The sequence below is a fragment of the Penicillium angulare genome, assembly GCF_028827245.1.
Source record: "Penicillium angulare strain IBT 27051 chromosome Unknown utg000012l_segment0_segment0, whole genome shotgun sequence".
NCBI lineage: Eukaryota > Fungi > Ascomycota > Eurotiomycetes > Eurotiales > Aspergillaceae > Penicillium > Penicillium angulare.
In genome coordinates, this window is record NW_026623171.1 from 1075126 (window position 1) to 1091234 (window position 16109).

The 16109-nt window shown below is 46.7% G+C and overlaps 7 protein-coding genes across 7 annotated transcripts; 4 read left to right on the plus strand and 3 right to left on the minus strand.

Moving 5' to 3' along the window:
* Positions 1-7: 7 nt before the first annotated feature.
* On the minus strand, positions 8-1024 carry N7478_013054 (uncharacterized protein; the record flags this gene model as incomplete). Its single annotated transcript, XM_056929264.1, has 2 exons — positions 8-398; positions 462-1024. 2 exons carry the CDS (start codon positions 1022-1024, stop codon positions 8-10), a joined length of 954 nt encoding a protein of 317 aa, XP_056772626.1.
* Positions 1025-3010: 1986 nt separating this feature from the next.
* Positions 3011-3604, plus strand: N7478_013055 (60S ribosomal protein eL43; the record flags this gene model as incomplete). The annotated part of the gene is made up of 4 exons (XM_056929265.1): positions 3011-3029; positions 3106-3136; positions 3253-3417; positions 3541-3604. The coding sequence occupies 4 exons, from the start codon at positions 3011-3013 to the stop codon at positions 3602-3604; spliced, it is 279 nt and encodes a 92-aa protein (XP_056772627.1).
* A 1078-nt stretch (positions 3605-4682) lies between these two features.
* N7478_013056 (putative PHD and RING finger domain protein) lies at positions 4683-6652 on the plus strand (the record flags this gene model as incomplete). Its single annotated transcript, XM_056929266.1, has 2 exons — positions 4683-4950; positions 5049-6652. The coding sequence occupies 2 exons, from the start codon at positions 4683-4685 to the stop codon at positions 6650-6652; spliced, it is 1872 nt and encodes a 623-aa protein (XP_056772628.1).
* A 794-nt stretch (positions 6653-7446) lies between these two features.
* Positions 7447-8813, minus strand: pex26 (the record flags this gene model as incomplete). Its single annotated transcript, XM_056929267.1, has 2 exons — positions 7447-8329; positions 8386-8813. 2 exons carry the CDS (start codon positions 8811-8813, stop codon positions 7447-7449), a joined length of 1311 nt encoding a protein of 436 aa, XP_056772629.1.
* Positions 8814-10039: 1226 nt separating this feature from the next.
* Positions 10040-11122, plus strand: N7478_013058 (CAF1 family ribonuclease; the record flags this gene model as incomplete). Its single annotated transcript, XM_056929268.1, has 2 exons — positions 10040-10586; positions 10656-11122. 2 exons carry the CDS (start codon positions 10040-10042, stop codon positions 11120-11122), a joined length of 1014 nt encoding a protein of 337 aa, XP_056772630.1.
* A 515-nt stretch (positions 11123-11637) lies between these two features.
* On the plus strand, positions 11638-12791 carry N7478_013059 (mitochondrial 54S ribosomal protein mL46; the record flags this gene model as incomplete). The annotated part of the gene is made up of 3 exons (XM_056929269.1): positions 11638-11762; positions 11822-12410; positions 12489-12791. 3 exons carry the CDS (start codon positions 11638-11640, stop codon positions 12789-12791), a joined length of 1017 nt encoding a protein of 338 aa, XP_056772631.1.
* Positions 12792-13545: 754 nt separating this feature from the next.
* On the minus strand, positions 13546-14694 carry N7478_013060 (uncharacterized protein; the record flags this gene model as incomplete). Its single annotated transcript, XM_056929270.1, has 3 exons — positions 13546-13899; positions 13969-14401; positions 14462-14694. The coding sequence occupies 3 exons, from the start codon at positions 14692-14694 to the stop codon at positions 13546-13548; spliced, it is 1020 nt and encodes a 339-aa protein (XP_056772632.1).
* Positions 14695-16109: the final 1415 nt, after the last annotated feature.

A 16109-nucleotide genomic window follows, 5' to 3' on the forward strand; every position in this document is an offset into this window, starting at 1 on the left:
ATCCTGACTAGTTCTTTGAGAAGCTGGCCGGGAGAATCTTGTCGAGGTCCTTAGGCTGGAGGGTTTGGAATGCCAATGCCGCAAGCATCTCATTGAAATTCATAAAGAGTTGCAGGTCCTCTGGGTCTGAGTAGTGCGGAAGTATATCAGGAATTTTAACGAATCTGGACTCAACATCAGTCCAATTAGTCAAAATCGACTCCCATACACTACAGTGCAATGATGGATGTCGTAGGCGAAAGCTTGGGGTTTTATGCTGGCTCATACGCTCATAAAGATCATCGGCTTGACCAGCATATAAGTAGAAGTGTTTCACCTGATCAACATATCTCTTTAGGATATGGAGATACACACCAGCATCTCTATCGCAGTCACGGATCTCTTCGATACGCATAAGACTAAATGGTTTATTAGAAGCTAATAGTAGGAATTTGACATCCAATATAATAGATTTGACTTACTCTTCAACGGAGATTGATGGCAGACATAGCACAGATACTGCAGAAGGGGTTAATACCTCCACAATCTGTTCACTTAGTCCAGATGTACCATCAATGAATCCTCCATAGCGCTGCCCATACTGCACATCTGCAATCGAAATCGTTATTTGGACAATTTCGTCCCGCGGTAGAGGGCCGATAGTATCCTTTCTGAGCGGATGATGACCTTCGAGGAGGCATTTCTTCTCAATCAAAGAAGATGACACTCTTGAAGCTTTGGAAGAATTCAAAAATTGTAGCTCTTTTGCGGCAAGCTGCCGATATTTTTGGAATGCGTTTTCTCTGGCGATACGGGTCTTTTGGATAGAAGCTCTTTGACTATAAAGCCCCCGAAGACGGATACGCCGAGCACAATCTTGACTGAAATCTTCTTCGCATTCACTTTTGCCGTCGTCATCGTTATCATCGTCATCATAGTCCTCATCGTCGTTCTCGTCATTGTCCCACCCCCTTTGATCCCAGTAGCCATGGGTAGGATCACCATGGTCAACCAGTGGTGCTTGTATGTGGCTCACTTGGGCCATAGCAAATGTCTTGTGTATGCTTGATTAGCCCTTTGTCACTACGCAAAGAGGGTCATATAGATACACACTCTGCAAGGTCTCTCGCAAACACTTCGCGTATCTCCGGTTGTAGATGTTGTTCAAATAGCCGGCTGTAGAGGGCTGGTAGTTCGGGTTCTAGGAAGGGAGGATCAAAGAAAAGCAATGATCATAGAGGGATGTAGATAAAGAGAGGTCTACGGAGAGTCAGAGGTGGAAGATCATGTCTGTCACGGCCTGAGGTCTACTAATCTAAATAGCTCTCTCGCCTCTCCAGACCTCTTCGTTTCATCTGCACGACTCTCTGCCAGATTACAGTCTATGATAGGCACCGTAATGTTATTCTAGGCTCATCCTTTTCTTCTTCCACCCTGACAGCCATTAGTAAGCTGCGTGCGAGAGATCAACACGGACTCGAAAGGTCAGTCTTCACCTGTGGGCTGTGTGAACACCGAGTCAAACAAAATCACCAATACAGCTACGACTTCCTTTACCCGACCTCCGTTTCTTTTCGTTATTTAAACTGGCAGCAGATGAGCAACTTGGGCAGATCCGTGCCTTACTATCGAAAGAATTTAAGACTGTGATTAACGACCTGGAAAATCAAATCACAGTGTTTCAAACTCAACAATCTCAGAAGCCATCTTGTCGTCCAAAATCCTCGCTCTTTGATTCTGAGAAATTCAGTGGGAATTCTGTGAAGTTTGACACTTGGAGTATCGCAATACGAGCAAATGTACTTATTGACGGAGACACGATCGGTGACTCCAAAGCGCAGTTCTTTTACGACTTTCAATTGACCCTACAGCATCATTTAAGGTGATTCAAAGTCTTCGGTACTTAAAGTTTTACTTTTTATGATAACACCTAGGCATTTTGTTTTGCTGTTGAACGGTTCTAGCCATCTTTTTGGGTATATTTTTATTCGCACATCGAATGGTATATGTTCTCCAAGTTACTATAGTACCAACTTCAAGTTGACGCTTACCTAGTACCCTCAAAAGTTCATTTAATACATGGTAAGTATATTTGCGTATAATTTTAATTGAATTTCATTTTTAATATCCATGGGTGTGCCTAGGCTTTGGCCAATATCAGACTTTCATGTAGTATTTGGAAGAAAATGCTCAAACTTCAAATTGAAGACAAGTCACAGTTTCCTGCTAAGCGTATATCTTCGGATGCCAGAGTTCGAATCTCTGCAATGTCGCACAAAAATATATATATTCTAGTTCATATTTTAATTCATTTTTGTTTCTCGAATGGAAACCCAACTTAAGATTTCTGCATGACGTCGGACTAGGTCGTTCATCCCTTGATATTCTGGGCGAGGCGACCAACGCCCTTCGGCCCAGACATTTGGAACGGATGAGAGTCGTCAAATACTAGTACGTAGTATATAATACATATTCGGGCTACAACCGTCTCACCATCTAACATCTTCGCAGGTTAGCAGGTTAAGCACACCCGTGGGCTCAACATTTTGAACCTATGAACCAGATCTCGTGCATCAATCAACATACTCGTACAACTTAACCGAGCGCCTGTCCATATACCATGTCCCCAGGAAAACATGTGTTACTTAATTGCAAATATCCCATGTACAATAATCACTGGCGAGGCATCGTAGATAGAAACATTAGATACTTCACAGCAGGTTATTCCGAACCAGTTCATTCTCCCGATGTGGATATATCAAGAGTGGGCCGATCAGCTACACCGAGCCCCATGATTAAGACATCAAGGTATTAAGGCACTGATGACGACAGGTACTAGATTGTACCCACTGGTCAAAGTCACATGATGACCCTACGATGACATAATATAGGAAATCATTTCTCTTATCAGGTGACCACACTACCGCCAAGCCCCAATAGCCCTAAGCGAGCCCACCCACAACCACTCTTCAGAGGCCTCTCTCGCAACTGCTTTGTATCCATCTTCAACTACAGCCGCACTGCAGACAAGATGACCAAGCGCACCAAGAGTATGTCTCTTTAACCCTCATATCTCGCCTTAATTGAGCCTGTTCCTTTTCGCCAGATAGCTAACTTTTTTTCCAGAGGTCGGTATCACCGGTAAATATGGTACTAGGTATGCTCATCGCCCGCTCCTCGACATCGCCCTCGCCCTCGAACGAAAATGATTCCTCGACCGAGAAACGCGATCAATGACGCAAAAGGAAACCGAATATTGACTTAATCCCACAGATACGGTGCCTCCCTGCGTAAGCAGGTGAAGAAGATGGAAGTCACCCAGCACGCCCGTTACATCTGCACCTTCTGCGGAAAGAACACCGTCAAGCGCCGCGCTGTTGGTATCTGGGAGTGCAAGGGCTGCAACAAGACCGTCGCCGGTGGTGCCTACACCGTCTCGTAAGTCGCCCACAACGATCCACCCAGCCCTACCTGGGAAGACCATTCCAGCGAAATACTGGACGGTCGCATTTACGGGAACAATGCTGGGAATGTTGGAACTGACAGTAGAATTTCATCTAGGACCCCTGCTGCCGCTGCCACCCGCTCCACCATCCGTCGTCTCCGTGAGATCGCTGAGGTTTAAATTTGGATGACACATGGGTTCCCTTTTTACTTTACGGTTACGTCTGAATACCAAAAATGAAAACATCAAAGTCTAAATGGACTCGCTTTGCACGAATCACCACGTAATTTCGATTATTCTTTGATCTGGAACCTCCCATGGCAGCAGTCTATCAGAATAAACACAGCCTCTCGTACATCATACCACGGTCGATTCGCTTCGGTTTCGGGATTCTGCGACCGTGCTTCAAGCATACCAGCAGATTCGGACTCCCACATAAGTGACATTAATGCACTTCGACAATGTACCAAGGTTCTCGGGGCAGTAATCGTAGTTGCCTACGCCAATATTTTTGAGAAGCGACCGTGCAATCAGGAGGGCTTGACGCTCATAGCAGAAATAAACCGAATACTCGTTACTTATTACATCTGAGTGTGTCCCCAATATAAATGACGTGCGTCGTAGTGGCTCCCAAATTTTCTTTATCTACGTATCAAGGGTGTTTTTCGCACGGGGCCCACCTCTTAACAGGTGACTTGCAATCAGCTGAGAAAACTGAAGTACTCGATCACACTTCTTCGCTTCAGATGAATCTATGAATAGATAAGCTACGATCAGAGGACCTGGGAAGATTTCGTTATATCTGGCAATATCATAAATTTTGTCCTTTTCAATTTATACGTGGACAGTCATGTGCATTAGTACAGCAACCTTGAGGGCGGCGCTACAGCAAGGGACGATCGCAAATATCTGGGCGCCTACAATGAAGCATGCGCCATTCTCGATAGATGGCCTTGAATTAAATCGGGATTTTCGATGAAGATATATCTGGTCCCCATCAAGAGAACCTCGAGAATTTCTCTCCCTCTGTGGCTTCTAAAATAAGATGATTTGTAAAATGTGCCCAGCCCTGGAGTGCGGATGATTCGGTGCCGTCACGTTGCCGTCCTGTTTTGCGTTAGACTGGAATACCCGGCCCACCTTCAAAAGGCCGGGCTTTCTTCTCCCCACATCTTCTTTCCCTCTTGCATACACTTGGCTTCCGAAACGCTCTTCATGCCGCCTCCCAGCCTTCCTTCTCCTGGCTCCATTCCTGTCCATGTCCGACACTTGCATTGTCTGTTTAGGCGACCTTGGCGAAAGCGTCAGTAATCCCGAGTTCGTGCCAAAGCCCGATCTCCACGATGATGCTACCACCGTCAAAGTCGAGGGTCTCGAGGAGGAGGATGTGGGTCAGATAGCTCAGTTGTTACCATGCGGTCATATACTGCATGATAATTGTCTAAAGCCCTGGGTAGAGCGCGCGAATAGCTGTCCAATATGTCGGCGTAGCTTCAACATGGTGGAGCTAAGCGACCGTCCTGGAGGTAGGTTGGCTATCCCCTAGTTTCAATACGATCTTCGTATTTTCATCTATACATTCATGACTATTCGGTTTCGCTAACATGAACTTGCTATAACAAAGGTCCGGTAGTTTCTTCCTATGCTGTCCAAGACCGAGTACAGGTCGCAGAGATCGACCCATCTATGATGATTGAATATGCCGATGATGACATCGCCGACTACCAACCATGCACAATCTGTGGGGAAGCAGATAACGAGGATGTTTTGCTTCTTTGCGATGGGTGTGATATGCCTTCCCATTCATACTGTGTCGGGTTGGACGCAGTACCCTCGGGGTCATGGTACTGCTCAGCGTGCGAGTCATCTCGCGTGGCTGGACGTGCGGAGACATCAAATGCTAGATCGGCTGCTGGGTCACCGGCAAACAGGCGACGGGGTCGCACCAGAGGACAAGAACGACGACTCAACAGCCGAAACCACGTCAACTCGCTTCACTGGGCTCGTGTATGGCAGTCCGTGTGGGACAATCTCAACATTGATCTAGACTTTCCTTTTGACGATGATCGCTCTGCTCAACGAGTTATACAACAGCGTCGCCGCGAAGAGGCCAACCAACGTGAATTTCGGGCATGGCAACGCCGCTTTGAGGTTGCCGAGAGACAAGGCGGTGGTCGTCGATTTCGAGATGCAGCTTCGCTCTTTGATATTGAGCCCACCAGGCCATCCCGGCCTCGGGCCCCCAGAGTACCTACTCCAGAACCCGAGTCATTGGAAGAGATGCGGGCGTGGAATGCATTTGAAAGGGCTCGTGAAATAGAAAATAACCCCAATGCTTCTCGCAAACGCAAAGAACCGACGCTCTCACCGTCCCCGGAACCTTCAGAGCCTCAGCGCAAGCTGAAGAGGCCCCGCACGCGGCGACCCCAGGAACTGGCTGCTATGGCCCATCAAAACGCAGAATCCTCCAGAGCCGCAGCATCGAATTCTCGATCTAACGAAGAAAGTATTGCCGAGCCGAGCTTTCTATCATCTCTCCTGAGGGAGGTGGAAGATGCATCTACCACGCCAAGCCACACCACATCCAAGGGTCCTTCAGCTCCAACATCTGTCGCTCCTACTGACCATCTTACCTCTGGTCTATCCTCTCCCTCTTTATCACCCATTTCATCCGACGTCTCCTCGCCGCGGTATTCATCTATAACCCCGCCACCCTTCTCCCGTAGCCGGCCCATCTCCCCTCTTCAAATATCCTCGCCGGCTGAACCTTCCTCTCCACCATTTTCACCCGAAATATCCTTCTCCGGAAGCCCGGATACTTCACCAACTAGCGATGATAAGGTGCCACAACGTGATCGCGCCCGACCAACCTCGCGTATTCCCCGGCGTGCTCTTCAACTAGCTCAATCATCACCGGAGACCTCACCTACTCGAAGTGGCCCTTCCTCCACCGTGAAATCTGCCATTCAGAAGATGGTTGGTTCGTCCTTGAAACCTCATTATCGCGCAAAGACAGTCTCCAAAGAGCAATATACCGAAATAAATCGGACTATATCTCGGAAACTATACGAGCGTGTTGGTTCTGTCGAGTCAATAAATCTCCAAGCTCGCCTTGCCTTAGAGCAAGTTGCGAAGTGCGAAGTACAGGATGCTGTCGACTCTCTACCTAGCAGAAGGAAAGGCAAGGAGCCTATGATAGCATCTGACAGCGACGGAGATGTATTATGATTGCAATGATACGACCCTAGCATTTTCAAGGCGTTTTTTTTCTTAGCGGAATTCGGGTTGGCTCCGAATATTTTTATGGATGATGTACTACACATCTGGCGTTTTAAGCCATACGTGATGGTGTTTTATATTGGCGGGATTTCAACTGGAGCCTCATTTTCACCCTCTTCTGTTTTCCAATCGGCGATGAGTTGCGAGGGATTTGTTTTCTTTTATATCAGATTTTCAGCCAAGGGATACGAATTTATTTCTCTGTTATATAATATGTCTTAAATACCGACAATCTCAAATTATCTCATTCCCTTTTGCGACAACAACCCTTGAAGTTTTCTATACATTCCAAGCTTCAGATTTCAAACTTAAGCCGCTCGCGGTATAATGTCTAGTTCAAGTGAACAGATTAGCCACATGCATGCCCATGGACAAAACAAATAAATGCTGCAGCCTGTACTATCAACATCTCACTTACTACTAATAGTTTTCCAAGGGCCATTCTCAACTATGGACGGGAACTCTACTATGTTATCACAGCACCTGCGAAAAAGGCCTGGTTAAAAGAGGGAATTTTTGCAGACATGAATGACACCTATGTATAATACACTAATAAAGATAGAGATCATAAACAAATGATAAAAATTTATATGCAGCGTCACAGATCCAATCACTGATAACTGAGAAGTAGGGATATCCAGATCAAAAAAAAAAGAAAAGTCGAAGGAAATATATAGAAAAGAATAATCGTGCAGGTGAAAAGGGATGAAGGGATGGACGTGGAAATCCAACATCTTCACATCTCAAATATAGCTAACCTTGACACCCATTCCAACTGTCCCCTTAAGTTTCTGCCATCCGGAATCTGTGACTCTGCGAACTCGGTCACGTATATCCTGCCGGCTGAAAGCCATCAAAATACCAAGCACGAAGAGCAGAGTGCGTGCTAGTGATAAGGGGTTTCCCGAAACGTTCTGAATAAGCCTCCGGAACAGATTTCGAAGAGCCGTAGCCGCCGCCAGTACTTGGTTTTTCCGTGGCTCAGACTTAACGGGTTTCTTAGAATTCTTAGAATTGGACGATGATAAACTTGTGCGAGACGTTGCTTTGCCATTAGGAGACTTGTCTGCCGGTTTGGATGGTTTGCCCTTAGAGCCACTGCGAGGGCTTCCTTTTTCAATCCCATAATCGACTTCGCTAGTATTCCGTTTATGTCCATTTGGTTGCTGTTGGCGCGCCGCTGCAGCGGCTTCATCCTCGGTTTTTCGGCGCTCGTCGTCCCGTTCTCGTTCGAGCTCGGCGTCTTTAGCCCGTTGTAGCTCTGCAGCACGTAATTCTCCCCGCTCTTTCTCTTCTTTCAGGCCTTCCAGCGTTTGAAGGAATAGTTCTTTGCGCTCTTCATCTAGTACTTCGCTGAGATTGATGAATTCTTGCGCGTATTCCCATTCTTCGTTGCGGGGGAGGACGTGGAGGGTGAACAGCTCGATAATCCGTACTCGGGCTGCGAGATCTTTGGGGGTATCCGTTCCACTCGTGGCGGAGATTCGATGTTGTTCAAAATCGGTGGATGCATTTTGGAGTCGGTCTGCCAGGTCCAAGTTGGGCTGTCCATATGATGACAGGTATGTTTCAAGTCGTTGTTGGTTCAATGCTTGTGAGGCTGAGTGGTTCAAAAGCAATGTAGCCCTATGCGATATTAGCTATTATCGATATTGGCTGTGACGGGTATTGCCGAGGCTTACAAGACATAGACCACCTCTGCGTCTACGGAGCCCTCTCGGCCTTGGTATCCGATTTGTACAACATTTTCCCATATCCCACCTTCGCGGACTTGTGTTGCAAATTCCTTCCATTCTTTTTGTCCAAATTGAGTCTTGCCTTCTTCTGCGCCGAGCTCTACGATCGAACTCAGGAGGGTGATGTAGAAGTTCCACACTTTGATTCTCCACGTGTTGGAGGCGGTGGCGATTGGCGCAACGGCCGCGGAGTCGTCGCCATTGATTTGATGGTCATCGGAGGATTGTTGAGATTGCAGAATAGTCTGGAGAGTTGATAGCGCTTCTGGTAATCGCCTTGTGAGGAACAGCTGGGAAGCTTTCTTGTAGGTCCGAGAGCACAGCTTAGTGGGAGAGACGGAGGAGGGGGAGGAAAGTTGAGTATGAGATGACATAGTGTCGACTATTGCCAGAATGGATCATGAGATTATAAAAATCAATTAGAAAAGGGGAAGGAAGAGAGAAGAAAGAGTTCCATGGAGATGGCAAGTCGGGGACGGGAATGGTGTTGATCGGCTTTCGTTTTCCCTCGGCTCGTCCAAGTCCGGGGTTGGTCACGGGATCTATCATACATGTGTGTATATATACATACGAGATGGCAGTTGCCTCACTTCACTTCACTTTAAAATTGAAGGCAGCTCTACCTTCTCCTTCTCACATCATGAAACAGTCCAAGCTATCATTTGCTCATTTCTTCTCATCATATTCATTTCCACCTCTTGCTTTCTTTTCCTTCTTCTTCTGACACAGACTTCTTTGCATCTCCATCCAACACATTAAATATCTCTATAACGCCGGAAAACAAGATGGATTTGACGGGAGCAAACTTTTCTACATACCTACCATTAGTGCTACATGATATTTCTTGCGGTTGCTTTGTTTCCATCGATTTGGAGTTCTCCGGTATTCCATTTTCCCCTGTGGGCAGAGGTTCCAGGGAACAGTCTCTTCAAGAGCGTTATGCAGAGATCAAGGCCGCCGCGGAGAAGTACCAGATTCTTCAGATTGGACTGACATGTTGTGAGGAGGATATACAAGATGGTATGAATGCCCAACTTCAATTATCATGATTTGACAAGCTCAAAGTATACAAAGCAGAGGAAGCATCCTATATACTCAAGCCTTACAACATCAACCTGAGTCCCTATGTGGATCGAGCGTTGGATATCAATCGTGACTGGTCATTTATGAGCTTGTGTAAGTCAGCCTCCGGAAGTTTGAAAAGATTATTGCTAACCTTTCCCAGCTATGGAATTCTTGACGTCCAACAACTTCAGCATTGATACCGTGTGCAAGGAAGGAGTACGGTATCTTTCGCGAGAAGAACAAGTCTGTTCCCTAAAAATTGCCGACACTAAATACAGTGACCCAAGAGCACTGTACACATCAAGCACCGATGATACAGACCAAGAGGTACTCGAGTTTCTCAAGGAAGTGCGACGCCTTATCGACAATTGGCTGGCACAGGATGAGGTATGTTTCTTTCCATCAAATGTACACAGTTTTCGGTCTAATATGTCAATAGAAAAAGCGAATTGATTACCTTAACATCCCGCCATCATCTCGTGTGAGAGGATTTGTTCGGTCCCGAGACTCATTGCTCCCAACGACTCTGAGCAATATGGAGAAACTGCTGGTGCACCAGCTTGTCACTGCAGAATATCCAGCGCTCAAATCGAAAAGCAAATCCAGTTTCATCCAGATTCAATTCGCCGACCCAGAGCGCGAAAGGAGAGACAATGACGGGAAAGCCAAAGTGATGAAAGAGCGGATTCGAAAGCACGTGGGATGTCGATGGATTATCGAAGCGCTAGTCGGAGGAGACCTCACGGATATTGGAGACAAGACCTTCAATCCTCTGATGGGATTTCATGAAGACATATCATTCACATTGGCAGATCTCGCGAACAGAATAAGGTCCCGTCTGAAGGAGAATCGCCCAATCTTGGTAGGACACAATTGCTTCATGGATTTGGTCTTCTTCTACCGGGGTTTCCTCGGCCCCCTGCCAAACACCGTAGAGGAGTTTCAGACTGTCATGCACAGCTTGTTCCCAATTGTGGTTGACACGAAATATCTCGCAACCTACGAGGCCGGTTCTATCAACCCTCTTTCTTCTCTGGAAGAGATTAACCGGAAGTTAGCAATGATATCGACACCTACCATAAGTATGTTCTTCGAGTGTCCTGATAATGCTGGTCCTTGGCCACGAACTTGCTAATATGTCTTTTTTTTAGAAGTCGATCCAATGCATTCGAAGTACATTTATCGCAAAAGTGCTCATGAAGCTGGCTACGATAGCATGATGGCAGCGATTGCATTCATAAAGCTTTCCACTCAGCTTCAGAAAGGCAAAATCGAGTACTCCGAAAGAGCAAGATTAGAGTTCCTTGAGATTGCCGTTACAGAAGAGGTACCGGTCGTGAAGCAGGTTGCACGGCAAATGGAAGAAGAGATGGTTGCTGCCGAATCAGACCCTGACGATTTGATCGACCTCAGCGATGACGCGAGTCCACCGACATACCGACACCGAGTCCACCCTCTGGTCGAGACGGGATGTGCTGAGATCGCCAGTAAGGTCCGCAAGGGAGAGTTGGTGCCTCGTCTGGGCAGCGAGTTCTGGCAGGTTTACGGGAACAAGTTGCGAGTATTTGGTACGACGGAGCGAGTGGTTCACATGGGCGGGATTCCTGACTTCGGTTGAGCTGTTCCGTTGGGAGATGGGAAGGGCAGCTGGTCTACCTAAGACAGCCCTGGAAGAAGAGGGGCAAATTGAGTAGGGAAATTTTCTCATCGTTTTCATTCTATCGGATTTTATTTTTCAGTTCTCGAATTTAGCAAATCAATAAATAGCATTTGAATAATGGCAGTGTCGAAGTGTTCGCCGCATCTATCTAACAGTACACCTTGGGGAAATTTAAGAAGGTACCGCTAGCGAATCAGCCGCGAAAATCGTTCTAAGCACCGCTGAATGATCGACTGGTCGTGGGAAAAACTAGACACAGTGACGATAAGGTAATGGGTGCTTGAAGAGAAGAAGAAGCAATTGTGATTTCGATTCGAAATTTAAGGAGTGGGCCAGAGAAACGCTAGTCCTATCTTGGTATAGCGCAAACGTGACCGGGGGAACTTTTCTCGGAGTCTCAACATAGACGGGATCAGCTCGATTAACCTAGGGGACTATAGATTCTCATTGCCGACCTCATCTACTCCGTGGTGATGGCGACTGGAACCAATGGCGCTCGACGCGCTGTATCGCTGCTGCGTATGACTCTCGCCAATAGCTCAGATTGCAACAAACCCATACTGACCAATTCTCAGGGCCATCAAGACTCGACTTTGGCGTATGCCGAAGCTGTCAAGAAACAATAGGCCGTCGCAATTACGCTTCCGCTGCTACAAGCGGATCGACAACGGCATCAACAACCCCTCCCTCTTCCGCATTCCCGGTCGTGAGCCCCGTCTACACTATCAACGCCGGTGTGGTTCTTTCCCGCCCTCCCCAGATCACCCGTGACCTCGAGCCCTTCGAAAAAGCATACTTCTTCTATCAGAAGCGATTGAACGAGCGTCTGGCTCTTCCTTTCACCAAATACTTCTATTTTAAGCGTGGTACGCCGCTGGACGAAGACTGGAAGAAGAAGATTCAGGCTCGTCAGACTCCCGCACGTGACATTGGAAAGTACAACGCGTACGCTCAGGATGCATGGAACGACGAGTTGCTCCTAGGAGCCAAGGAGTCAGACCCTGAATACCAGGTTGAGCAATTGGTACTTGATGCGGAATCGACTGCCAATGCGACTTCGCAGGATACCAGCAAGAAGGAGGAGATCCCACGACCACACCCACGGGTGACGGAGGCTGATAAGAAGGGTGACTACAAGAGTCTGAATCGTCTGTTACCCAGGACTTTGTATTTGCTAGTTCAGTCGAAGGATGGATACTGGAAACTCCCCAGCACGCCAATCCAAACAGAGGAGACTCTCCGCGAGGTAAGTTCTAGCAGCTGCATGCATCTAGTACGCGCCCTCAAGTGAAGCGGAATTAACTGATTTTTTCTTTCCATTTAGGCTGCCGAGCGCACTCTTTCGCAGACTGCAGGTGTTAACATGAACACCTGGATGGTCGGCTTCCACCCCGCCGGTCACCATGTCTACAACAACCGCAAACCCCACGCTGACAAGGCCACTGGAACCGTATCACATGGCGAGAAGACATTCTTCATGAAGTCCCGTATCATGGCCGGACAGGCTGATCTGTCCGCCAGTGTGGAGAAGCTGAAGGATTTCAAGTGGCTCTCAAAGGAGGAAATCCCACAATTTGTGACCCAGCAATACTACAGCTATATCAAGAATATGCTGGCTGATCGCTAAAAAACGTCTTCGGTGTTGGAACGAAGTCAATCATGCTCGACTTGCCTAGTGATTTGAGTGAGCAGGACCATATATTTGGTTGATGCGGTCTGTGAAAAGAGCGGAGAGCAAAGTTGGATGTTGGACCAGAAACCAGTGACCTGTTTCTGGCATAAAGCGTTATTAATAACGCACTGCATATATTTTTATTGCGCATGCCATGTATAACTAGACTTATTTCCTTGTACTGTCAATCGAACTCATTTAAATTAAACCCCTTCAATTGGATTCAGATCGCAAGACGCTCTTAGCCATGCCATGGTAGAGACCCGCGCATCTGAAAACTAGAAAACAAAGACCAGCCCCCGCACTTTGGACTTGTATATTGCCCCAAACAGCACGACAGCTCTTGAATAAGGAGTTAATTGCTTGGGTTTGGCTTCACAGATGCTGTATCTACGCCCCTGTGACTAATTTGACATTCGGCGGAAATTAATAGAGATTAATTGGAATTTTTGAATCATAAACACATGTAGATTAATGAATAGATAATGCATATAAAAAGGGCATATTAAGGTATCACCATCCCAAACCAAACAGCTTAACATGATCCAGCATTTCCTTAGGGTAATCAGGAATCTCGTGTTGGATATCATGTGCTGAAAAGTACCACCGAGGACTCCAGGTTGCTTCCAAATTATTAATTAAATAGAAATCTTTTTTTTTCCCCTTTTGTGGCTCTTATATCCCTGTCCTTCCGAGGCATAGGTTGAGTCTAATAAGTCTGCTGCTGCTGTACATAGCCCTGGGGTTGCTGGTAGCTCTGATGTTGGTAGCCTTGTTGTGGGTGTTGGTAGGCTCCCTGCGTAGCGTTGTAGGGATACTGCACGGGCGCTGGGCCATATACTTCTCCACCACCAAACTTATGCCAGTTCATAATACTGAGCAAAATACCGGTGAAGATTCCGACAATAAAGACAAATTGGAACACAACCTCGATGATTCCCAGGTATGACGGAACAATTCTGTAAACCGAGTAATTCAGTTGATAGCGGATCGCAACAATGGCATACATTATATTGTAGCCGAACCAGCAAAGACTGCTAGCAACGATCCAGTGAACTGGTGTCTATAACAGAGACTCATTAGCAATCTATTGTACATCCATATAATAGCACAAACATTGTTGTCCGCCTACCTTGGAGACAAATTGACTAGTCCTAGCTTTCACAGCGACAAAGATTGACCAAGCCAGTATCTCAAAAGACACAATAAAGTATATGATGCAGCGAGCAGCATACAAATTTCTCTGAGATTTCACGAGCTCGTAAGTAAGGTCAGATTCGACTTGCTTAACTGTGACAGCGGTATATAGACCAAAATCAGCAATGGAAACAGCCGTGACAATTCCGACAATAACCCAATGAACAACTTTCACAGCTGTATCGGGCTTGCCCGAGTCGGTGAGACGATCCAGTGATCTATGTATGATCATATAGAAGACCGCGAATAGCAAAGAGTAACTGGCCAGGCCGAAGACGTAATTTAGAATATAGGCGATGACATATGATTGCTTCACCCACACAATTGCGAGGTAGAGGATATCAGCAATCACTTGAAGAGATTGTGAACTGGATCATATTGTTAGCTTTGTAGCTCCATATGTATCGATGAGTATGTAGCATGCATACATTAAAAACATCACCAATACGACAATCGTGGCCCGCTGTGGGCCTGATCCATTTCGAATGGTGCATGCCCAAATGGCAAAAGAAAATAGAGCCAACAAGATCAAGCAGTCAAACGCGACCTCGACAAAAAAAGTCTTTTGATAGATAATTTGCTCGTATGATACGAGGACTTCCTCATTCCAGGGGTTGGGGTTGTCGTAGTAGTTGTAGTAGTATCTGGGGATGATACCCATTTTGGCGTCGAATATTGTTTATGCTCCCGAGATCAGCATGTACGTATCTAACAGAGAAACAAGACCATTCAATAGGTGTTTTTGTAGGCGACGGATAGTAAGCACTGAAAATACGCAAAGTTTTCCGGTGGGTTTTGGCTGTCATTAGGCCTTTTTAAAGGACGACTTGCTTCGGTACTTTCAGGGTACAATATTTGAGACCAAGAGGCTCTTAAGCCCCGTTTGGGCCCCAAATACGACCCTGAGGCGGCTTTTACTGACTCTTCATTGGTTAAAGGTGCTTAGTAGGGCATTTGAGGATACGGGATGGCTTGGCATGAGTGCTCTAGTGAGCGCCTCCTTTTTTCGCCCCAGGCTAGCATACTAGTGTGATTCGCGAATTCTCGTGATTCTCGTGATTTTCGGTAGTTTATTGTTGTTCGTCTGTCAGCTCTCATCTTTCGTGTAGTGTCTCGATTAGTATGTTTTCATGTTAATCAAAATGCACAACTTTTTCTGGTACTGATAAAAAAATAATACAATGGCATGAGAGGGAGGAGAAAAAAAAAAAAAAAGAAAAACTTCCAAGCTTCCAAGCAAGTGTGCTGCTGCGCTAATAAAATTCTCTTGGATTAGACAAACATCGGGAAATTAAAAGGTCTCTTGGGGCCTTGTGGCGTGCAGGGTCTGCCAACAACACCACCAATAAATGGTAGAGATCAAAGTAGCAGCAAAAGGTTCAAAGGCCTCGGAGACGAAGTATAATTAGACCCACAGATCTCATCCTCGTGTCATCCCCCCCTTCCTTGTTGAGGATCAAGATCGAAGGGACGATCGCCCTTTTATCCAACCGCCCACCCAAAGCACCTCGGCAAGTCCGACCTCGACCAACCTCCCTGTCTGTCGCGAGATTGCCTTCTTCAGCCCCGTGCAGACTGCGGAGAGACAAACTGTGGCTGAGTCGCGTCCACCGCCACCAGAAACCACCTGCAGCTGAAATGTGGTTCCCGTTCCCGTTCCCCAAGCTGTCAGACGCGACCAGGAAGATCCTACAAAAGCTGCCTCTCAGCTCTCCTATGGAGCTCAGGCACTAGTCGCACCGAAACATGTTCGTACTAACACTCCCAGGCGATCGCCTTGCAATAGATCCGAAAGTCTAATCGTGTGGGCCACCCGTGGCGAACGAACAAAGGTTGCACGAGTGGTTCAGTAAAAAGGAATTAATCCACCGAGTTGTTTCCCTCAGCTGCCTGTTGTCGTCTTCATGGGTCGTTCAATTCCCTCTCCACCCTTGTTTTATTCTTGGTTTATGGGTCTTGGGTCTTTGATTTTTACTTTTCTCTCGCTTCTTTACTTCATCGGTTTGCTCCGGCATAACTGTGATTGATCCTCTAATATGCATGATGACCCGCCACTTACAAACTGGCCCACAGCCA